This window comes from Ammospiza nelsoni, chromosome 11 (genome assembly GCF_027579445.1).
Source record: "Ammospiza nelsoni isolate bAmmNel1 chromosome 11, bAmmNel1.pri, whole genome shotgun sequence".
Taxonomy (NCBI): Eukaryota; Metazoa; Chordata; class Aves; order Passeriformes; family Passerellidae; genus Ammospiza; species Ammospiza nelsoni.
In genome coordinates, this window is record NC_080643.1 from 5009889 (window position 1) to 5034203 (window position 24315).

The 24315-nt window shown below is 41.5% G+C and overlaps 1 protein-coding gene across 3 annotated transcripts in view; it reads left to right on the forward strand.

Moving 5' to 3' along the window:
• Positions 1-424: 424 nt before the first annotated feature.
• Positions 425-24315, forward strand: part of TAFA4 (TAFA chemokine like family member 4) — a 43900-nt gene continuing 20009 nt past the window's right edge. For 2 of the 3 annotated variants that reach the window (XM_059480234.1, XM_059480232.1), the window contains exons 1-2: positions 425-538; positions 2198-2313. In XM_059480234.1, coding sequence (XP_059336217.1) covers positions 489-538; positions 2198-2313 — 166 coding nt within the window. In that variant the 5' untranslated portion in view covers positions 425-488. Of the gene's footprint in view, positions 616-2197; positions 2314-24315 lie in introns of all 3 variants that reach the window. The other variant, XM_059480235.1, reaches the window with a different exon arrangement.

The window sequence follows — 24315 nt, forward strand, 5'->3', positions numbered from 1 at the left end:
GCAACAGAAGGATGGGGTTGGAAGCTGAGCAGATGATGACATCCTGTTCATGAGCTGTAACCTGTGTGTTTTGAAAACTAAGGTTAAATTCAGCTCTCTCTCTCTCAAAAAAAAAAAAAAAAAAAAAAAAAAGAGTTCAGTCACCTGGGAAAGATTTGGATGACCAAAATCTGAAATGGTACAGTGATTTTAGAACTTACCAGGCAGTTTTCCTAGGCTAATACTGGACCAAGAGCAGTAGTGACATTTATGCTGGTTTCACAGTGACTCAATCCCATTAGCTGCAGTGACATTATGGGTTCAGCTGCATGCAAGAGGTGAATTTGGTTCAGCTGCTCTGAATTAGCCTGGGAGTGCTCCAGGAGAGGGCACTTACAGGGTGGGTGAGGAGCAGTGATGTCTTTATCTGCTGGGCTTGATTCATGCTCGCAGAAGTCTCCTACAAACAGCTGTAAAAGGCCAGCAGGGTGTTTGTTCCTGCATTCAGCATGGAAATATACTGGGCTCAAAACAGAGCATCTTCTCAAAGCCAGAAAAGGTACCCTCTTGCCAAATCCATGCTTAAAGTGTGGCTTCTTTACATATAATTTTCATTCTCTGAAATCTGTAGACATGGTGAGCTGGTTTATTTGCAATATTTATGTAATTTTTTTTTAAATTGTAGGTTGAAGGTGCTGGGGTTTGCACCAATGTATTTCTTTCTACAGCGTAAACCAGAATTTGTTGCTAAAATCTATTTACATGCAGCAGGCTTCTGGTCTCTTAACTTTTGATATTAATAAGTGCATTTTTTATTTGTTTGGGCTTTATCAACATTTGCAATTAGAGAAAAATATTGTTCTGCAAAGCTTGAAAAGGGAAATTGTGTGAGCAATTTTAAGAGAGAAAACAAGGCCTCTGTTTTGGTTTCATTGGTAGATGTTCATCAAATTTAAACAAGATCCAAGTGTGTCACCTGGCTGTGATGGTAGATCTGTCTAAGGCATGTGTTGCTTGGGATGTCCTTTTTAAATTTGTCTCTTTAGCACTTGAATATTGGATTAGCTGAATAGTCTTAGGTATTTTCAAGAAATACAGATAATTTTGTTGTAGAAAAGACTCAGAACTGGAATCTGCAGAGGAAAAGCAGTTCCCAAAGGACTTTTCGGTGCAAATAAATTCGTGATAGGCTTGCCCAAATCCCAGCATGCTGATTAGCTGCAGACTAACGTCACTGCCATGAAAACAGTATTTGCTTCAATTTATGCAAATCTATAAATTGCCTTTAATTAATTTGATGTATTCCTGCTTGCAGAATTTGCTGAAATTGTGGAACACAGTATCTAAGGGTTCAAGTACATAACGCCCATTTATGTATCATGCAAGCAATAAATCATCATAACTCAGTTAAAAAAGATTATTAGATTCCCTTTCTGTATGATGAATGGCATAACATAAGCTATTGAGGGATTTAATTCTAGATATTTGCAGAAAAAATGATGGAGGATTTGGGATCTTAGTTCTAAGAATAACAGGAATAAGAGTAACAACACCTTCTATAGAGCAAATATTTTCTGAAATGCAGTTTCCAACACAGAGAAGTGAGTCCTTGCATGTTTGACTGAGGTGCTGCTTCATGAGTGTTTTACCCTCAGTAAATATTTGGGTGATCTCCAGGAAATCTCCCAAATATTGTGTGGTGGGGAGACCCAGCCCAGAACTGTGCAAGGCTACAGTAAATTTTACGTTATATTACAGTAAATTATTATATGATATATTTATTTAGTTAATATTTCTTGAGAAGTGTTAAGTAAAAATGACTTTTTTTCTGTCATTGGGGGAGGTGCAGTTCAAAAATAGTAGCACAACTCATAAATGTGTGTGTTTAACTTTGAATCTGGCTGGATCTTGATAAAAGAAAAAAGAACCTATCCCTTATCTCAGATTCATACAACTGCATGGCACTCATAATGTGTTATTATAAACATGTGTTTGTGGGTAATGTGATGTGTGATAGACATTGCTTATAATTATAAAATGTCCTTAACAAAGAATCGATCCCAACCAAGTAATGAATATGATTTTGTGAGCGTTGCCTTGCAATAACCCACATCAGTTATTCTTCAGCATCCCTTCAGCTTTTCCTCCCCGCATCGTTTTTATGTTATTCCCTACTTGCATTGTTCTTTCACTCAACTGCTTCCTTTTCTGCCTCCAGGATGAGATTCTGTGCCAAATCAATGCTTCTGTCTGACTGGCTCTTTCTGCTCTATGTGTTAATGGTCTGCTGTAAATTGTTGTCCGCCTCTAGTCACCATCCCCGGGGGCACACAGGTAGGAGCTTTTAAACTCATTATGTGCTACTGAGACCAATTAATACCACTTGCAGCATGTTAGAGCCCACTTTCTAGCAATGGATAATTGATGAGGCTGTTGACAGCATGTTATAATCAGTGCAATAGGTTAAAAATACACCACCAACAAGGAAGAAAAAAAAAAAAGAGTTATTGTAAATGTTCATGGCTTTTCTCTAGTTATTTATGTACTGAAGCTCGCCAGGAGGTTTTTGGAGTGACTTCATGACTGCTAGGTCTTTGGCATTTGTTTGTGTCATTTTGCTCTATCCTTATCCAAAAACATTCTGAAATGTATCTTTATCTTCACCCTCTTAATCCTGTTGTTATCAACTGACTTTACAGCAGTGGTGGGCAATAAATCGAAGCCCTCAGACTCATGTTAGCCAGTTCTCCCACTGACTGACACAAATTCTGACCTGTGCTTAGATCAGCCTCTGATACTCTCCTCCTTTTCCTAACTGGCATAATGAGGAAAACAAAGATCTTGCTTTTAAGGGATGCACTATTGTAGTAGGGAAATACCTACCAGGCATTAATAATATGATGTGTTATCATATTATTAATGCCAGAAAAAGCTCAGAATGAGCTGGATTGGCTTCCAGCCTGGATTTTTGTGGCAACATCTCTGGTAGGATCATGCAGACATCAGCTTGAGAGCAGAAAGAGATGGAGATGTAGCAGTGAAGGTATCTGTGCAAGTCCTGAATAAAATGGGATAGCTGTGCTAAGACTCTGCTACCTTTGATCCCACTAGAGAGAGGTAAGGTAGCAAAATACCCCGTGTCAGAGCTGCTTTTCAGGAGAGATCAAAAGTCTGGCTGCAAACCCCACAATGGGTTTGTTCTCAGCACCATAGACAGCTTCATGGCTTGGGGATTTCTGCAAGTCTTCCTCTCTGTGATGTGCCCCTAAATCAGGTGTTACTCCTCAAATCCATATGCAATGTTCTTAGCTCTGAGCCAGACTCCTGTGGGTCCAGGTCTAATGTTAGCATCCACTCCCCTCAGGGCTGGGAGGTGAGGATGCATTTGGTAAAGGCTCCATCCTCCAGGAGAGACAAACTATTGATCTCTTTCCTGGCTGCTTCAGTGGCTGTCTGGGCAGGAGCTGAAGGCTCCTCCTGTGCTCACCAAAATACCTCCAGAACTGGCAGGCAGGACTGACTGACCTGCACGTAGCTGCTGCGTCTCTGAGAGCTACAAAACCTCCTACTTGCCTTCCCCCATCACCAGCTCTGCTTTCCCTGGCTGTGCAGCACTCTGGTTGCTGCAAAACACAGCCACAGTTTATGGAAAGTAACTGCATTGGGAGGCAAAAGCCTGAGGAGTGACTCCAGAGAATGCAGAGGTGGAGGATGACCCACGTTGCTGCTTTGCTCTGGGAATTAGTTGTGTCCCTTCCATGAGGAAGGGAGGTCTGTGCACAGTCACAAGTTGATAGCAAAACATTTCAGAGCTGACTCTGCAGACAAACCTGGAGAGGAGCCTTCTGCAGATTTTGTCATTTGGGGAGTGGTCATGTCAGAAGAAATGTTGTTTTTGTCCTTTCAAGATGCACTTTGCCTGTATACCTAAGGGAAATACCTGTAATAAGGCAGCAGTGATATTGTATTGTGGGCTTGTATGATGAACACAGTGTATTATGTGAATCATGACAATATTTTTTACATGAAATTTCGGACTACTTGACAGCATACCTTAAATTGACACCAGGAATTCCTTCTTCCCTGTCAAAGAGGTACCACGAACACAGTCAAGTTACTTGACTTTAATCATGTTTGTGTGCTGTGATTTCTCTGGTGAGCTAAAAGAAGGTTCTGCTCCTCATCAATAGCTTGGTCCAGCTGTGGAGCTGTTTTTTCAGATGGACCCCCTTGAAGCTGCAGCCTTCATGCACCTTTTTTAGATCATGGTATCCTGTTCTTCCCCAAGTGTGAGTTTCCCTCTTTGCACACTGAAGTGACCCCCATCCCTCTTTGATTCCATGTGGTAGATGAAGCAGTGATCCCAATTTTGATTCTCTAAATCTGACTCTTGGCACCACAGAGGGTTTAGGGATCTGTTCTCAAGGGCCCTGTGTTTCCCAGCCCCATCTTATCTTTGCTGCCTGACACAACACATAGATTGCCCTTCTAATGGATAATCAAATCTCTGATGGAATCTATTATGTGAGCAAGGTGCTGCCTTGTTCATCAGGAAAACAAATAATTCAGAGCTTTTAGCAGAGCCTGTTTTGTGGAAAGCAAATAATTAGCCTCATTTATTTCATACAAATTAGCATGTTCTTGGATAGCAATTGAGATAAAATTTTTGCAGTCAATAGGCAGCATTCCCATTTTTCAAAGTAAAATGTCCTGAAGCACATTAGAGGGATGAATCCAAGGCTTGGGTTCAGCAAGGGCTTTGTCCTTTAGGTCCAGCAGGTACTGCTGAGCTGGGAGGCATCAGGAGCCCAGCCTGGGGTGCTTTGAGAGGAGCTGGTTTTTGAGAGCAGGTTGTGTCTGCTCCTGACACTCATTGTGTTTCAAATTATTTACTTGACATCATCAGCACCTTTTAAATAAGTGTGTGCTCACTACAGCTAAGAAACTTTGTTAACCAAGAGCAGACAAGAGAATTCAAGATGAAAAGTGGGAATTGACATCTTCTTTTCAAAATGCTGCCATTTTTAAGGAGCCTAATCTGGGAAAAGACAATTATTGACCTAGGTCATGCTAGATGGTGCTTGAAAAAATCACATTTGGCAACTGTGTGCCCTATTCAGGCCGGGACAGAGACTGGATCTTATGGACCCAAGAGCCATCCTGCTCCTGAAAAATGGGAGACAATAGCATTGAGAAATCCCTTTGACAATGGAGGCTCTTCCCTGGAATGAAGTGTAAGACAGACCTGGTTCTCTCTTTTGCTCTGTGAAATATTCACCACAAATATCCCCTGAAATACCTGTCAGAGGAGAGATGCTCAATCCTGCCTTGCTTTGGAACAGTTTGGGTCTTGAACTCAGCTTGGAGACTGCAGCCTGTTTTTCATTGGAACAGTGATTGCCCTGACTGACAGCGGCAAAAGGCAGAGGAGGAATTTTTCTTCTCATCACCATTAGATCATTAAAAATGCCATTTTTAGATCATTAAAGATGCTGCTTGTGCAGATTATTTTAGCAGCCCCTTGGATATTTGTGTGGAGAAGAAACCTGAGAATGTTCATCTGACTTTGTTGCTGTGAATGCCCTTCTGAAGAGTTTCTCTTTTGCCCTGACAATAACTAAGGGAAGCATAAGCACCAATTTTACTTCTTTTTTTAAAAAAATGGGCAGTATTTCAGGATTTTTGAGTACCTAATACCAATATAATGATCAATTCCATGCTGTTCTGGATGAAGCAACATACATTTAGCACCAGAAAAGGTTTGTTTCCACCTCACTGCTCAAAGCCACAAATGAAGAAGCATTGAAAAGACATTTTGTCAGGTCAGCTCATGTGAGGGCTGGCCCTGCAGACCCTGAGCTGGCACAGCCGGCTGAGCAGTTTCTGCCATGAATTACCTGGCTTTTTGGAGACTGGTTTATGTGGTGATGCTCACCTGCAATGCTTCCAGCTTTACTGAAGGGTCTAAATTTTTGGGCAGAATGTTCCACATTACTGCTGCTTTTCACAGCTTTAAGGACTTCTTTTCTCTACTTTCAGGGCTTTGTAGACGGACTCTGCTCCCACTGGAGTCAGAGGAAGAATTCCTTACTTACACAGGCTCCAGGATTTAATCTCCTTAAAGGAGAGCTGAAAAACGCAGCTTTATATCAGAAATATTGCTGCTTTTAAGAAAACAGGGAAAACCCATGCTGCTTGCTGTCCCTTTATTTTGGGGTTGGAGCCTCGTTTTTCCTGGCAGGGCTGCTGGGCAGCCGTGAGATGGATTCCTGTTTCCACCAGAGGGCCCTGCAAGGCTGTGCCAGGGGCTCCAGCACTCAGCCACCACCAGCTTCCTCCTGATTTAAATCCCAACTCTGCATTTTGCTAACTAGAATTATGAGTTTTCTGTATTTCCACGGGTCAGGCATGGTTACTGCACAATAAGCTTTAGCCCTTTGTTCTATTGAACTCCTTTTATGTCTTAATGTTTTATTCAGTGTGCTATTTATGTGGTTTATTACCCAGCTTCTAAATACAGGGTGGCTGCAATATACAGCCCTGACTGTAATCTCTTCAAGTAATAAGGTAGGGAAGGCAATTCACTTGAGAAATAGGTTCTCTTTAAGACAAAAAGGAGCAGAATTCTCAGTGTGAAGTTTGCCGGTGTACTTATTTTTGTGGAGAAAAAAAGTGTAAGAAATATTTATTTTCCATTTTAATTTTTTTCTAAATAACAATGAGAGCTTTTGATACTTATGACAGACTTTGACAATGACTTAAAATTAGATGCATATCTATGTTACCAGTAACAATTCAGGGTTGATTTTTTTTTTTAATAGAGTAAAATGTAGCTTCTGGTATCATTTTCCAAGAATGCACACTTTAACTATGTGATTGCATATGGAAACATTTGTGTATTCCTGGGAGCTGAGGGGTGGGAGGGGGAGAATTACAGGCACTTTTAAATGTGTATGTGTTGTGTTTCAAATGTCATTGTTTCAAAAGTGGGAGGGAAATTCTGTAATAAATAAGAGAGAGTCTCATTTAATACAAATGGTCAAGCACAGTTTGTCAAACTGTGGAGCAGGAGGCTGATACCAAGCACTTTCCTGCAGTATCAAAGTGACCTTATTTTAAAGCCATTGGGGAAAGCTTGTGAAAATATTGTCATTTTACAATGGCACCATCATTTTTTTTTACATAACTGTCACCTGCTGTAAATGATAATCTTTATATTGCATTGACCAAAATTCTAACCAGGAAAGCTTTCTTTATTCTGTGTCTTTTCTTTTAAACCTACTTCTCCCAAGCTTAGATCTGATAACAGAAAAAAAATATTACCTTGCAAATGGATTGTCTTGTGCTAGTGTGAGACAGAAATGGTTGGATAAGTGTAAATCCACAAATAGAATGGAAAAGATCTCATCCTTGGTGTTCACTTGAGTGAAGTGATGCAACAAAAAGCTCTGTTCTGGGTTTCCATGGAGGTCAGCCTGCTGAGTCCTTGGGAGGATGGATGCCAGAGTGATGAAGGCAAGAGATTGAGATGTAAAGGACTTGCATCAGTTCCTTGCTCTGAAATGATTAAAAGACCTGCCTAAGATGAAGTCCTGACCCCACTGAAGTGGGAGTTTGATTCTTCTGTGATTTAGTTTCCAGCCCACTCCGGATGTGTCTCAGCAGAAAAGTTAAACTCCATAGTTATGGTTTTATTAAAGCTAAAAGCAGTCACTCACAGCATTCACCACTGGCAAATCACTGCCTTTTTGAAGGATGGAAACTCTTTTAGGGTCTGTTCTTCTGTTGATCCCCAGCTCTGTGCTCACTGGCTGGGCTGCGCTGCCACAGCCTTCCAGTTAACATTGGTTGTGACAGCAGGGCAGAGCCTGCCCCAGAATCCCAGTCCCATTTCAGTGTAATTGTAAGGCCTTTCATCCCAAATGGCTGGCTGCCCAGGCCTGAATGGATGCCCATGGCAATGGGCAGCAGTTTCTGGTGATTTATTTAGGCTGTCTGTTTTTGTGTGTCTGCCTGGTGAAGGGAGGCTCAGAGGCTGCCCAGGGAGGGATTACTCTCCCTGGTGGGTTTCATTTGCCCACCCGGCTGTGGGTGGGTACAAAATACTCACCTTGTGTTGAAGAGCAGGAGATCTGCTGTCATCCTTGGCTGTAGCATCAGGCGTGGTCCAGCTGTGCCTGCTCCACTCACACTCTGGAGTGCCCAGCTCTGCTCTGGTGCCAAGCACAGTGCTCTGTCCTCCAGAAATCTGCCCCTCAACTTTAACTTTGAAAGTTTGTGGTGCTGATGTGCCTGGTTTCAAGGGCGTCTTTGAGCAAGCACTTCTTGGAAACCGTTATTAATGAATAATGGAAGAACCTGGAGATGGAATTTTTTTTTTTTTACTAACATTTAAGTGTTTTGCTGGCAGAGTACCTCGGGATTGCTGCTGGTAGCCCTTTGCTGCTGCTGTTTTTCAGTGTTTGGCAGCATTCTTGCATTCCTTCAGGAGAGTGACAACTGATAGCAGACAATGGATTCTAAATCAGGAGATTAAAGATGTCTTGTAGGCTTCAGCAGGGTAATCTCTCCTCATCACACTGGACATGGAAGCTACACCTGACATTCATTATCTTCCAGGGTGGCAATCTTTAACAATACCTCCAGAAATGCCAGAAGTTTTGAGTGGAAAATTCTAGGATCAACTGTACTGTTGCTTAGTGTTTGGCCTTTATTTATTTATTTATTTCCTTTATTTCCACTTATTTTTTCTCCTTATGGATATCATCCATACGCCTTGCAGTCTGTGAATGGTCACTAGTTTTCTGATTTATGTTGTTATTTTGGGAAATAATGACCAGAGAAGTGTGAGGCAAGATTTCCCTTAGCTTTATTTCCTACTTGCATCCTCCTGATACCAGTTCTTTTTTTACCTGTGTTTTCTTCAGGTAGCATCTTAAGATGAAGTCCATATTTTGGAATAAGCAGATTTATTTTGGTGTCTTTTTTTTTTTTTTTTTTTGTACAAAGAGTCACAAATTAGCTGGGGTGGAATGGCAAGCTCTGTGTTTAGCAGACCTGGGGTGTGTTAACAGCTGTTTGTAGGGTGTTGCATCACGTTGGCTGGTTTTGCCTGATAGCAAAAACAAAATTATGATTGTAAAGCAAAAATACAAATGTATCAAGGTGTACATTTCATAAATGAACCCAATCAAGGTGTACATTTCATAAATGAACCCAGCTTTTGGGTTTATTTTATTTTCAGATTGGGTGTAAAACATTAAAATATCTTTTGTGCTCTGTATATCCCATCTTCTACAGCTTCCATTCTTTTCCCAGGAGATTTCCTTCTGCATAACAGCAAATAAGGCTGAGAGGGAGCAGACACTGATCTTCCTTGTTCGTGGTGTCCCTGATTGTCTCTGAAAGGGACACAAAATCTCTCCTGACTTCCCATGTTGAGGAGATGCCCTTTTCAGAGGAGATCAAACAGGAAGATCTTAAGACTCTGTGTCAGCACTGACACTTGTTACTAAATTTTCTCAGATTTGTCTTTAGAAAACATAATTTATTGAAAATGTTAAAAATCAAGTCAGAATATAACTTGAGAAAAGAGCATATGATGTCAGTTGGCTTAACTCACCCAGCAATGTGAGTGTCTGGCATGAATTGTGGCTGGGCTGATGATTTCTGTCCAGTGAGTCCTTTCAGCAGATGCTGGTATTCTTCCAGCTGGAAAAAATAAATCAAAGCAACAAAACAACAACAACAAAAAAACCAAAACCAAACAAACAAAAAACCCCCAAAAAACCCTACTAAAATTCAGTCAACTGAAATTTGCTCATCTAAAAGAGTTTGAATGCAGAAATAGGTCCTTGCTGTTCTCTGCAGGCGCTCCATTGGAGTTAGTACTGTTGTGTCACTGAGGAAAAAAGTATAGCTGATAATTTTATTTTCAGTGTTTCTAAATGCATGTTGTTAAAAGAAAGTCTGATTGCTCTGCCAGGATTGTCACTTGCTTGGCTGGGTGTCCAGCTCTATCTGTTTTTAGAAATGGCTGCTGACAACTGAGTTTAATAATTTACTTGCCTAGAGTTAATTTTTCAGCCTTTGTTCCTCTTCCAAGGTTTCAGAAATATGGAGACAATATATTGGGTTTTATTATCAGATCTATGTTCAATGTTGTTTGAATTATATAGAAAAAAGCAATAGTTTGATATTTCATTCAGAAACACTGTGACAGATGGGCTATTTTTCTCCCCCTACCACACACTATTTTTAATATTTCATTTGGAAATACAAAAGACCCCTCAACTTTGTGTTGACACTCTTTAGAAATTGAGTAAAATTGCTGCCCTCAGCAAAATGCAATTTACTGCAAGGGATGCCACAGTCCCCAAACAAGGAGCCAAGATAATTAGTCTGCAACTGACAAATAAGTCTGCTATGCTAATGTGATGAAACATCCTTTTATCAGGCTGTATCACATGATAGTTTGTGCCAAGCTAGAGAGAAAAGAGAGTTTACTCTGAAAACATGTCCTCTTCTGGGGCAACAAATCTAATCCAGCACTGACTTGAAAGAATTTTCCTGACCCTTCCCTGGTATCAAGGGATTTGGATTGACTGAATTCTGGATCAAACCCAAGACCTGAGTAGGGTTTTTTGCAAAATCATTTCCATTTTTCTTTTGGCTGTAGCCAGAACAGCATCAAAGCAGCATTAAAAAGAGCTATGGCTGCAGAAGGAGCAGTTTAGGGAATAAAGGTGATTCAGCATTTTCTCTGTATCAACCCTCCAAAAAAGAGATGGGTCTTTGCCCCAAATCCTGCAGCCTAAATAAACAGTGATCTCTCCTCTGGCAGCCAAACCAAAGGGAAGTGTGATCATTCTCATTTAAGAGATGGAGATGAAACCCTTGTGTGCATGGTGAGCACTTCAGTGTCATGGGAACCAACAGGTCTCAGGTGCAGAACTTTGGTTTGGATTGTCCTGCCTGGGACTTGGTGGCTGGGCTGTGATTTATGCAAGCAATACACTTAAACACCATCACTGCTCTGTGCTGGCCAGCACAGGTACCACCAGTTAGAGCTGGCACGTGACTGGGGAGCTCCTTCCCAAACTCATTTCCAGCATTTCTCAGTCCAGAGTCTGTCAGCTGAGTTGGTCAAAAGGCACTGCAAAGAAAGGACATTTATTCTTATTTATTAGGTTTTGCTCACTATATATTTTTGGTGAAATATGACATGACCTTTCAGCCTGAGATCTGTTAGATGATAAAGATCATTAGCAGGGTCACTCCTTGACCAGGGGAAAGCTGCCTGTTGTGCAGTGATGAATTCAGTCAGGGGACAAGCAGAGGGAAGATGTCTGCTTTGTGGCAGCCTCAGCAGATGGTTGTGCTGAGAGGATATTGCTAATTGCCACTGCTCTTATATTAGCATGGTGATTAGGAACTGGTTTGCTACTTGGCTGTGGGGATGGGGAGAGAAGAAATGGGCTCCTGGTGTCTCAGGTGAGAGCACAGGGGTTGTGCACCCACTGGCTGACCCTGGTTTCATGCATGTGAAACACAGGTGACACCAAGGAACCTGGAGCTGAGGGGCAGCAGGTACTGGCCTCCAGCAGAGGAGGGATCAGTGATGTTATAACACACTGTAAATAAAGCATTAAACAAAGTGATTCTGAATATAAAAAGAAATTGGTATGAAAATCACAAGGATAAACACCATGCTTCAGTAAGAGTGTGTGTAAAAATCCAATTGCAAAGTGCTCTCTGGGGCAATGAGAGTTATTTAGTCTTTTTTGTATAAATCTGGTGATTTAAGCTATTTGCTTTGTGAAAGGACTGCAGGATGGAGTGAACAGGATGCGAGTCTTAGGGAAAAGAAGGGCAGAAATCCCTTTCAGTGGAGACAGGATCTCATGATGTCATTGAACGCTTGATAGGCCAATTGAAATTCAAAAATCACATTTCAGTTTCTGAATGATGACATGAGAGGGAGATAAATAGGTCTGCATTAGTGATTACATAACCTCTTGGCTAGAATCAAATAATATGTTGTACATTTTCTGTTAAGTCTGCGGTCTTGTGTCCAAAAATGTGCTAAAGTTCAAAATGCATTTGAGAAGTAACATCGTGGAAATGTCCAAAGCTGAGTTTATTCTTCATGTTAGGTGCTGTGCAAGTCTTGTTTGTAGGGGTGTGTGAATGATCAGGGCTTTAATGCTCCAGATAACTTGTTTAACAGGTAAATGGATTTATTGTGTTTTGGTACAGAGGCAAATCAAGGATATCTCTCTACTGACGGAGCACAACTATCCTAAATGAGTCCTCCTGAAATTAATCACTGGGAGTGTCCTGGGCTGGGTGTCTTGCTCAGACAGAGCTGAACTGAACACAGGGCAGTAAATCAAAGCAGATACCCTTGCAGAGTCTCTGTAAAAGCTGACTTGGTGCAGTGTGCAGCCTGTAATCACAGGGCAGCCCTGGCTTCTGCCTGTGACTCCAGTAGAGTGATTTTATAGCACCCAGGACTTCCTGGAGAGTGGAGGAGTTCTGGTTGTGCCCCTGCTTTCCTGGCAGGTTGACTGAACAGGGAGGACAACGTGTCAGGCTTTCAAACTGTTACCAAAACCCCAAGATAATCAAACCAGATGAAATGTGGATTATAATTCTCCCATTCTGCCGATGGTGCAGTTGAATATCAGGTACTGGTGAGTGCTTATCAGTCACCTGTTTCTCCCCATACACCAAAAATAAAGCAGCATCCCCTTCTTTGTTGGCTGCTACACCACTGCTGCTCTTTGGGAGAATTCTGTTTAGTGGGATTTAAAGATGAGTTAAATTAGAAGGATAAATGATCATTTTATGTTTCTTGTAGCAATTTTACAGTAAATATGAAGGTCTGAAAAATACAGAGACTGACACTTCTCTGTCTCAGCAGTGTCTCAGAGCAGAGCACTGATTGTGCAGCTGAACTGCTGAGGAAATCTTCGTCTTTTCCTCTTTCCTGGTCCCAAGTCAGCCACCTTTCCCTCTGCTTCCCTCCCATTCTCCTTGATTTGGAGGAGTCTGTGCCATTGATGTCTTGCTGTAGTCTCCTATTAGCATCAGGAATTTATCTTCTTCATAAATTGCCCTGTAGTACCCTGACAATTTGTGTTGGCTTTAAATTGTTGTCACTGTCTCTGCTTCATCATCCACAAGTAATGATGTTGGTAATGAAAATGTTATGCTATCATTTACAAATTCTTAGCTTGTCTGTAATCTTTGAGGAGATAAGTAGATAGCAGAACATCAAAGTCTCATTTTGCTCTACGTGTATTCTGAGCTCCCAAATACTGAAACAAGGCAGATACAGGCTTTTAACGCTAGATTTAACAAGATATTTAGGTACCATCACAGCAGATTAACAGCCAGTAGGATTTTTCTAGTGGGTTTATGCAAGGTATGTGCTGAACCTCCATTTTAAGTGTAGTGAAATTCTAGATCTGAAGACTTGGAATCTGTGCTGGTATAAGATCCTGCATGTTACAAAGCTCTGTGTGACCATTCCTCTCTCAGCTCCAGCATCTCAAACACCTCAAGAGCTGCAGGGTGGAGATGGATTGAGCCCATGGAGTGATTTCTCAGGCAGCACCAGGAGTGAGTCTGGGCAGGAGGTGCCTCTTTGTTCCTTGTGCAGAAGGAGCAGATTCTTACAAAGGCTTCTGTGGTGGTGTTCACAGGGGTCCCAGGAAGAGGGAAGAGATGAGAATCTGACTCCATGTTTCAGAAGGCTAATTTATTATTTTATGATATATATATATAATATTAAAACTATACTAAAAGAATAGAAGGAAGGATTTCATCAGAAGGCTTGAAAGCAAAGAAAGAAAAGGAATGATAAAAGCTCGTGACTGACCAAGAGTCTGAGACAGCTGGACTGTGATTGGCCATTAATTAGAAACAACCACATGAGACCAATCACAGATGCACCTGTTGCACTCCAGAGCAGCACATAACCATTGTTTACATTTTGTTCCTGAGGCCTCTTGTGACCGTGTTCACAGGGGTCCCAGGTTGAGGGAAGAGACGGGGATCTGACTCCATGTTTCAGAAGGCTTGATTTATTATTTTATGATATATATTATACTAAAACTATGCTAAAAGAATAGAAGAAAGGATTTCTTCAGAAGGCTAGCTAAGAATAGAAGAAGGAATGATAACAAAGGCAGCTGTCTCAGACTCTCTGTCCGAGCCAGCTGGGCTGTGGTTGGCCATTAATTAGAAACAACTAACATGGACTAATCAAAGATCTACCTGTTGCATTCCACAGCAGCAGATAACCATTGTTTACATCTTGTTCCTGAGGCCTCCAGCTTCTCAGGAGAAAAAATCCTAAGGAAAGGGTTGTTCATAAAACACGTCTGTGACGGGCTTCTCATTCACGCTTTATTTTCCTTTCCCTGCACACCTTAGCCTTGCTGGGCATTGCCAGGAGGAGCAGCAGGAGCATCCCTGTGCCCGTGGCGCTCTCTCCATCCTCGGCCGGGTCCCTGTGCCGAGCCCCGCTGGATGGCAGCAGCGCGACAGCCACGGCCCGAGCGCTGCCGCGCTCCCGTTGGGGACACGCTCTCCCACATTTCCACGGGATTTCTCCCCACTTCATCTCTTATTTACCTCTCTGTGTGTCCAGGGAGAAGCACAGCTAGGTGTTTAGCTGGCTCAGTGTCCAACACGCGTGTTGCTGTTGCAGATTTTGGAGGCGCAGGGGCCAGGCGAGGCAGTGAGGAGGGGACGCATCCCTGGTGTGGTGACCCTGCAGCAGGACCAGCCCAGCCCGCTGCTTCTCAGGCACATCTGGACCTGGGAAGAGAAATGAAATTGAGCCTGAACGTTTCCTTTCCAAGTTTTATTAGGCTGTATCAACAGCAATTAAAGCAGGCAGGTATTTACTGCCTGATAGCGCTGACAAATAATTTAATTTTGCACCGCTTAAAAAACGATCCTCGTCTTAGCAGGCTTTGTAATTAGGTTTGACCTTAAGCAGCCCCACATTCCTCATGTTGGTATCCTCGTGTTAGAAGCAGTTATCTGAATTTTGGGGTCTATTTAAAATGTAAATTATGTTTCTTAAAATTTGTAGCAGCATCTCGTACAGCATCAAGATGTTTAACGTTTATGTTATAAAGGTACATAATAACTAAATGTTTTACAACCAGATGCCATGATTTTATACTGAGTGCTTGGACCTGCCATACTTTATATGTGTGCTCGTATTTAAATGAGATCCAGCACAGCTCCAAGGCTAACAATCTATTATGATAAAAGTGTGGGCAGTTCACCTCAGTGTCACTGCTGTATTTTTCAGCTATTCATGTGTGGACTCTGTACTTTGAGAGAAAATATCTTGCTGTCAGCTACAGAATTTATTAATTATCCAAGAGCAATTTAAAGAAATGCATCGACTGAATATTTAGTTGCAGGAGATCAGATGTTAAAAACTAAAAAGCTGTGTCTTGCTCATTGAAGTTTGGGCTCTACCTAGATACCCAAGATGTTGCTATCATTTGAATTTTAATTTTTGTGAGACTTTCTCATGTTAAAGAGAAACCCTTGACTATAAAAATTTTTATTTTAGATCACACCTGCTTTCTTTGGAAGTGGTTCTAGGTTTAAGAGAAAATATTTGTGTTTACAAGGGTGTGAATATGGCATTAAGTGGTTCCAATAAGGATAGTGCTGTTTGTGCAAGCAGGAAGTATGATATCAGAACAGACTATTTCCCTAGAACAGCAGGGTTATAAGTGCTGAATTATTAACAGTAAATCCACAGCATTTCTTTTTGGATATGTAGAAGAGACTTAATCCCAGCCACAGGTCTTGATGATGGTTTTAGGCAAGAAGATGGAGACAATGAAGTGAGGAAAATTGCTATATGGAAAAAAAATTGCAAGCTTGGAGCTGGTACAGACATGACCTCTGTTATAGCCCTTAATCCTGGAATGAAACAAGATTTTGGCAACTTGTTCACCTCCTTCTGAACTTGCTTGCAGATACAGTGACACAAAACTCTTTCAAACTTATCAACACCAGCACTGGCTGAATGCATTATCTGATGCTGCACTGTGGAAATTGGGGCTGTTGGATTGATCTGGTTGACTGAAAAGCTGCAAGGAAAAATTGCTTTGAAGGAGAATTTTTAAAAAGTAAAGAGATCCCTTAGTTTTGGGTTAATTGTGCCATCCAGGGAAGGTATTTCATTAGCATTATTAATCTAGGACTCTGCCTGGCCCTGTGGGAGAGTGCTGTGCATGCTCCAGGTGACAGAAGATGGAATATCCATGGAGAGGACAGAGCAGCTCTAGCAGGCAGACATAAAATAATCCATATGAAACTGGGGAGTTTTAAGGAACTTTGGAAGTTTTAAGGCCATTGCTTAGAAGTGCACTGGGATTTGGTCCTGTACATTCATTATGAAATGATACAGTTTAATCAAGAGGTGATTTATGCACCTGTAACAGTGGTATAGACAGGCTGCTAAGTTCATCCTGATATTGGTGCCTTGTTCCAGGTGTTGGGATGGGCTACAGGTGATGAGAACAATGCTTTGTTTTTGTCCTAGTTTGTTACATTTCAATTTGCTCTTATTATATTTGTCAATCCAACAGTCCGGCATGTTCTGAATTAATTATGAAATGCCTCAGAGTAAATGGGACTGGGACTGCTGCAGAGAACAGGAGATTGCTGTGGTTTGCTGAGTTTAGTGAGACTCTGTGTTTCACAGTGCTTTCCTAAAGGGCAACCATGTGTGCACCTTGAATTTCAAACACTTCTTAACCCTGAAGGACTGAAATTCTAAAGGAGCAGGAGAGATGATATTTTCCAGTGCCTCCACCTGCCACTGACTCTCCAGTAATTTTTGAGAGTGCTGGGCCAGCAGAGGTTGTGTCAGTGCAGACTGTAACCCAAACACTGGGCTCCATCCCTCCCAGCACAGCCTGTGCTGTTCTCAGGTGTCAGTGTCCAGGTCACACTTAGATTTTGACTATTAGATGTCATCCCTTTGAGACATCAAGCATTAGATATCATCAGCAAATGCTGAACTGGAAAGGTCATTGTTTTCAGTGTTCCCTTAAGACTCTTCTGAAAATCCCACCTTTCAACTCTCTCATTAGTCACATTTGTTACATGAACAATGTCATTCCTCATCCTCAAATGACAGGGTAACACCAGTAGTAGCTCACCTTTAATTTCTTTAGTGGTTTTTTTGTGTTCAGTGACAAAGTTATAAAATATGTGTAGCAGGATGCCATAAATAACTGCAAGCTGAGAACAGAATAATGATGGAAAGCAACTAGTTAGCCAGATCATTTAACTGCAATGCTTTGTACTGCTGGAAGGACTCACACCAGGTTGCTTGCAGAGTTGCTGTTCTGAACCTTCTAGAAACCTGGAAGGTGTGTAATTTGAGAACGCTTATGGATTTCTTTATATAATAGTTCCAAGAAGCCTTGCCCCCTGTGACCTAATTATGTCACCTGCATGCTGCACAACTTTGTACTCAAGCAAGACTGCCACGGGCATGTGAGCTTTGTACTGAAATTTTTTTAAAAATTGGACTTCATCTTTTCTTCCCCTCTCTCCCAGTACAAGCTCCTTGACTTTAACATTTTACCTTAGGTTGGATACTTCACTTTTTTTCCCCCCTTGGTGTTTTGCTTATGTTTTTGTTGTGTGTGTTTTGGGGTTTTTTTCCTTTTTTTTTGTTCCCCAAAAGGCCGAGGATGCAATGCTACAACTAATTTGTATTTTTAATCTGTACCTTGTAATTAGAGCTAGGAGGGGCTGGAGGGAGATGCCAAATGAGTAAGAGCTTTTCCTTTAAAAGCTCTCCAGGCACATAACTGAGTTTTGGGAGAGCTTTAAAGGAAAGCACTAATGAAATTCCTGCAGAAAAGGAAAAATAAGCCAACAAAATTAAGACTTAAATGTGCTATTTTTATTCAGGACTGGGGTTAAAAAGACTTTGCTACCCCCTGGGTTCACTCTCAGATAAAACATGTGAATCACTAATTATTATATTCCTTTTGTGTGGATGAGTTTCTACCCCATTGATTTCCCCAGTACTGAAATTTTTAGGTGATTGAAGATGATGTTGCTGTTACTTGGAGGTTTTGCATTGTTCTACCTCAGCTTTGTTTGAAGACCAGGCTGTTTTTACTGTGAGATCAGTAATTTTCATGAAGTTTTGTTTTTCTAGAGGGCAGAACTCCAAAGCACAAACACCAACTTATTTAAGTCTTGGAAACTGAATAACTGTGGAATTGTGAAGGTTTAGAAATACACCTTTCACTCAAGCAGAGCAATGAATTAGAAACAAAAGAGTCATGGTTATAACCTCCAGGAAGGTGCTGGTGGTGAGGAAGGGTGGAGGTGGCAGAGCAGGTCTCTTGTGAAGCTGAAATAGGAGGTTGCCATCCTTTTGGGCAGGATTCTGCAGTTTAAAGCCAGTAGATCTCCAGTGGCAGAGCAGCACAGAGCCTTGTGCATGGATCTGCTGATGGGATTGCTCTAGCACAGAGGATCTTTGTTTCTGGGAAACACATACGCAAAATTTTCATTATCTGTTCCCTTCTGAGCGCGTGTGACTCCATGAGTGCAGTGAACTCCAGTGCCTTCCTTCTGCCAGCTGATCCTCTAAGGGCCCCTGACTTCTGCTCTCTGTGGCTTTTCTCCCTAATCTGTGACAACCTTTATTTAAAAATACCAGTTTATAGAATGGAAATGATGGCTCTGAACATTTCTCTGAAGCAGAGATTGCAGAGCTGAGCCATGTTCATTGGCAGGTTAAGCTGTGCATGAGAGGATGATTTTGCATTCCATGTGCAAGAAGGAACACAAGCCTCAGCCTGTGCTGGCATTCCCAAGGACAAATGAAAACAAATGTTGAATGAGACTTCTTTTGATAAAGAAGATAACCAGTTAAAATGAAACTCAAGCCTTTTGCTTATGCAAGACTAGCTTTTAGTCTTTCTAAAGAAGACATATCCAGGTGAACATACTGGGTCTTACCTGGTATTGCTTAAAACTGGGTTATTCCCTCCCTTCCCTGGTGGGAGCCATGGATAGCTGCCTTTCCCTAATCTTATTTTTGTATGCAAAGCTGGTTTTCTCTCCATAATATTTAGTACCTATCCTCTGTGACTTGACTTTTCCAGAGTGGTTTGGGTGATTTCTTTGTTTTCTGTGGCTTAGTGAAGGCAGCTTTCTCTCCTGTCATAGCTGGAGGACCAGGCTGAAGATCCAAGTGAAGTATCATCCATAGTCTGAAGAAAGAGAAGGACAACTAGCTATCAGGATTTGTGAATTGAAGAGTAAATGACAAGGATTTTTGTATTTCTGAAACTAAATTTTGCAAAGGAGCAATATCCCCTACCATCCAGGGCATTCTCAGCTATACCTCTAACTTAGGTATATTAGTTTTCCAAGTGTTGTAAATAAAATTAATGGGCCTGACTTTGTTTATGGGCTGTGTCTCTGTGCAGGCTCAGCCCTGGTGCAAGCACTCCCATCCTGGTGTTAGCAGGCAGCTGTAAACCTCTATTCCTTATGGCTCCCTTGTAGCTCTGTGCTCTGATGCAGCTCAGCATGCAGATTTTTGAGTAAGGAGAGCCAATAGTTTTCAACATAAACAAGTCCACTGGGTCACATTAACCTCCTTCAGTCTCTGTGTTAAATAATTAAAATAAACTAGGTAATGTTTAACTATACGTATTTAGAGGCTTTCTGGAGGAGCTTATTAGTTCAATATTCTAACACAGTGTCTTAAACCTTCTTGAGCTCCAGGATCTCTTATTAAATATTTAATGCATATTGCTGAAAAAGTCAAGATTTGCTTTATTTCTTAGAAGAAATGTCTATTCTAAAAACTCACTCAGCCTTTAAAACACTGGCCATCTATAAATACTACTTTTCTCAAGTTGTCATTTCTTGCAGCAAGGAGTATTTTTCATTTGTACCAATCTTAATAACAAGAATGAATACTTGCAGGAGGCTCTGCAGTGCATCCTTGCTGCATTCTGTAGAACCACCTCAAATACCTTTTTAAGCAATTCATTTGACAGCAGCTCCTTTGGATAGAAAGAAGATGTGTGTCAGCTGCTGACTGTGCTTGGGAGACATCAATATTTCTCTTCTGCTTCTAAAACTGTCAAAATGAAATTAGTTAATTGGTGGGTACTTTAGTGTAGTTGCTGTGGGATAGTAATTATTGGTGACGAGCTGCTGGATGTGCACTAATACAGTACAGCAAAACCTGAAATTTGGAAATGTAAGGCATTATCCTGCACTGCTATTATGACTAGTCATTTTGCCACAGTCTGACTTGCTAGAGATTCAAACCTTCAGGTTCAAGGACTTCTTGCCAGGAGAGAGAAGGTTTTGCTTTGTGCAGAGCAGAGTTTTATAAGAATTGCCACATAGCTAAGCAGCAGCAGCTTAGTGGATTAAAATAGCATCAGTGATATCTCCAGTCTCTGGGGTAATGAGTTCTAAGCAAGGCAAAGACCTCTAGGAAGGGATTTTGTTTCTGTGGAGTCTCTATCAGATGTTAGTGAATTATAAACAAATATCAAGTTGTTTCACTGAGTCCACTCTCATTTTGGCTAATTGCCTGTCTTGGTTCAGTACTTCTAAAGACAAGACACAAACCAGGTTGCATTTACCTTTACATGCAGGCCTGATTCCTTACTGCAAGCAACACAAATCCTGTGTTTTCCCTCTGCCTCTAGCCAGAAACTGGTCACCCCTGCTCCAGAATTGTCCCTTTAATTCATCACTTTCCGTGTTGTGGTGTGGTCTGACCTGTCAGCTGGGAGAAAACGGTCCCTGCTCAGCCCCCATGACAGCAGCACCTTGCAGTGTGAAGGTATCTGAGGAAACCATTCACAGAATCCTGCAAACAAAGCTGCTTTCCACTTCTAAAGACTCCCCATAAATGCTCTGTGTGCCATAAAACGTAAACTACTAAAAATCCACCCCTGTACAGATGCTTAAAGTTACTCAAGACAAAGGCTGATGTGTTGGACTGGCAGCATGCTGGATCTCTGACACAGGATCTATTCATCCTGGTCATTGCCATCCACCTCTCCCATGGAAATCACCTGTGCTTCGGGTTGTGCACCATGGTCAGTCATAGCTCTGATCTCACAATGCTGGGAAGGAGAAATGCGAGGTGAGAAACTCTTTTACAGAGTCTCAATTTTGACAAGGTGTTTCATGCACAAATATGTTTGTTTCTTCACTTGCAGTATTTTCAGGTTTTATGGGGTCTAGATTAACAGATTTTTCTTCTCTACTCACTGAATTTTTTTCCTGAAATTTGATGGGCATGTAAAAAGTTAACTAAAAAAAAAATTCTTCTGGTTTGAACTGACAGGAATGTTAGAAGAAATAGAAACCTATTCTCTCTTACCCAACTTCAGTGCTTTTTGAATAACAATATATTACTGAAGTTCCTGATAAAATGTCAGTGATTTTAAATAAATAAAAGGGAGAATGAATTATGATTCTCAAAATACTGTACCTTTTAATCTTAGAGAGCAAAATGCATTCCTGAAGGAGAAATAATGCTGGTTTTTTTCCTAGACAATTACAAGTAGATGTCAGGTTTGTTGCCAAATAACATGTCTGATTTCATGTCTAATAGTTAGTGGAATTTAATGAGTACAAACTGAAAAGTGGAATGGTTCTCAGTAGGAAGGGAGCTGAGTTCTTCTTTGACACACCCTGCTGTTCAGTGGCTTGTAAAAGATACCCACAGGTGGCAATTCAGTGCTCTCAGTGCCTTGCCTGTGTGAAAGAATAAATGTGAAGCCAGGGCACACTGGGAACAAACCCACCCTGGCTCACAGGCTCAATAGATTTCAAGAGGAGTGAAAAAGGGCAGCCTTTTAACTAAGGGAGGGTGTTGGTGGTCTGAGATTTTACTATTGATATTTCAGGTACTTGATATTGAAGGTAATTATACCTAAAACTTATGTAGGGAATGAAATTTATACTAAATGCAGTGGTTCAGGCCTTCAGGTGCCCCACTGCTGCAGTCAGTTTGGAAGAAATACTTGAAAACTCCTCCAAGTTCTTTTCTGGAGATCACTTGCCAGCTGGCTCCATCAGAACCCTGTACTGTGGGCTCTGTGGAGAGACAGCAGGGAAATCCTTGTGAGGGCTGAAGGGGGCTGAGAGAGAGATGGAGAGAGACTAATGAGACTAATTTACAAGGGCCTGTAGTGACAAGAGAAGGCGGAAGGGCTTCAAACTGAAAGAGAGCAGCTTTAGATGGGATATTGGGAAGGAATTTTTTGCTGTGGGGATGTTTGCCCGAAGAAGCCCATGGCAGGCAGGTTGGGACTGATTTTCCACATCCCTTCTAACCCAAGCCTATGATTTGATGATTTTATGATTATCTCACTTTTCTGCCACTGTCCCACCCACCACCAGTGCAGAATGTTTGGCTCAGGGACTCTCATGTGGATGTTCCCTTCCCTGGGGTTGTCCTGGTACCTAGGGGAATCACATCTTTGTGATGGTTCAGTTGTCCAGCTCTTGCCTCTAGGATGTGTGAGAGTTAAGAGCCTCTGAGAAACAGTTGATGCTGAAATTTGCAATTTACTTGCCCCATGTGGAACTGGGGGTGCTGGCAATGCATGTGGTTTCTGATGCTTTCCTGCTTTTTCAGGAAACTTGCATGGCAACTTTTCTTCAGGTAAAAGTAGGAAACTCTAAGTGAAGTGTCAGATATTTCCAATATCTGAAGGTCTAATTCTCTCTGGTGCTGAGCCTTGTGAAGCAGTGCTGTGTGAAAATTGGAGTTAGGAGCACTCTGTACATGGCCAGGTCAAATTATGAGCATGTTTATTGTCAGCTCATTGGTCTGGCTTGCTGTGTAGGTTTGAATTGTGATTGAAGATAAATCATCATTTTGCAGCCTCATAGAACATAGAATACTTGGATCAGGATAGTGAGAAACCTGTTTTCTTGTTTGTAAGTGAGCTCTTCGGGGGTTTTGTTGCTGAAGCTGGATCCCTTCTCAGCTAAGGCTACTTCCAAAGTGTACATATTTATGATAACCTCAGGCCATCTGCCACTGATTTCAGAATGAATTAAAATATTCATTCTAGATGTATCCTGCCTTATCACAGCCACTGATTCACAGTGGAATGTATCTTTTGCTGTATTTTCTTGTTTTAAGCCCAATAAGTTTTTTATACTAATTTTAGAATCTTTTAAGTCTTCCACATTTTTTGTCTCTCCCTTAGCCTTTCCCCAAAAATAAAGGGAAAATTTTACCTTAGATTCTGTACTGCCATTTTGCCTCCTCAGAAGGAATTTGTTGGGGACTGCAATTAAAATTATTGCATATTTCACCTGTAATTCAGGAGTAAAAAGTAAATGACTTTGTTAGAAGTATTTAAACAGAAATCTTGCAGGCATTTAATCACATATGAAATAACAAAAGACTTTTGAAAAGCTATTCTATTTCTACATTGTCATGTTGAATACCACCATGCCTGTTCCCCAACAATAAACTTTTTTCATATTTGTTAAGCAAAACTCATTTTTATTAAGTGCAGAAATGTAGGTACTTTTACATTACAAGGCTCAGACTATTTCATTAAAGAAAAGTCATGGCAGTTCAAGTGGGTGAGTTATTTTCCTTGAGAGTTCTGTTTGTCAAGGTAGAATTAAACTGGGCTAGGCAGGACTGTCAGTGTGCTGACAATTGAGTTCTCTTCAGGTAGCGCAGAAACCAACCTGTTAATTATATTGTTTAATCTCAGCTGGCCAGGTTTGCATGCTCTGAAGGTGGATAGTCACTATAAAGAAAATCTTGTAATTTCTTGTGCTCAGAAGAGGTGCCTGCAAATAATTGCAAGATGCAATCCCATGAGATCAGGAAGCTTTGATGGATTAGTAATGAGATATAGAGCCTTTCACCTCAAGGTTGTTCCTGAGCCAGGAAGTGCCCTCAGACAGGTGCTGGGTTTGCAGAGAGCTGGAGCTCTCAGGGCTGTTGATGAGTACAAATTCACTGAAGAAAAGCCGTGGCTGTGCTTTTCTCTCTGGCTGTCTCCTTCCCTCTTATCCAGAGAGGAGACAGAATTTCTGCTGTTTTCTTGGGTTGTGCTGACTGAGGGAGATGAATGTGATTCTGGGCAGGTTCCTGCAGCTGGGAGCTGCCTGCTGGACAGTGATGATGCTGCTGGACATGAGAGCTCTGGCGTGGGCACTGGAGGGAGCGCAGCAGCAGGAGGCAGGGCAGCAGTTCCTGTTTAAAGCAGAGCCTGCCAAAAGTTCACGTTTAAAGGCTCA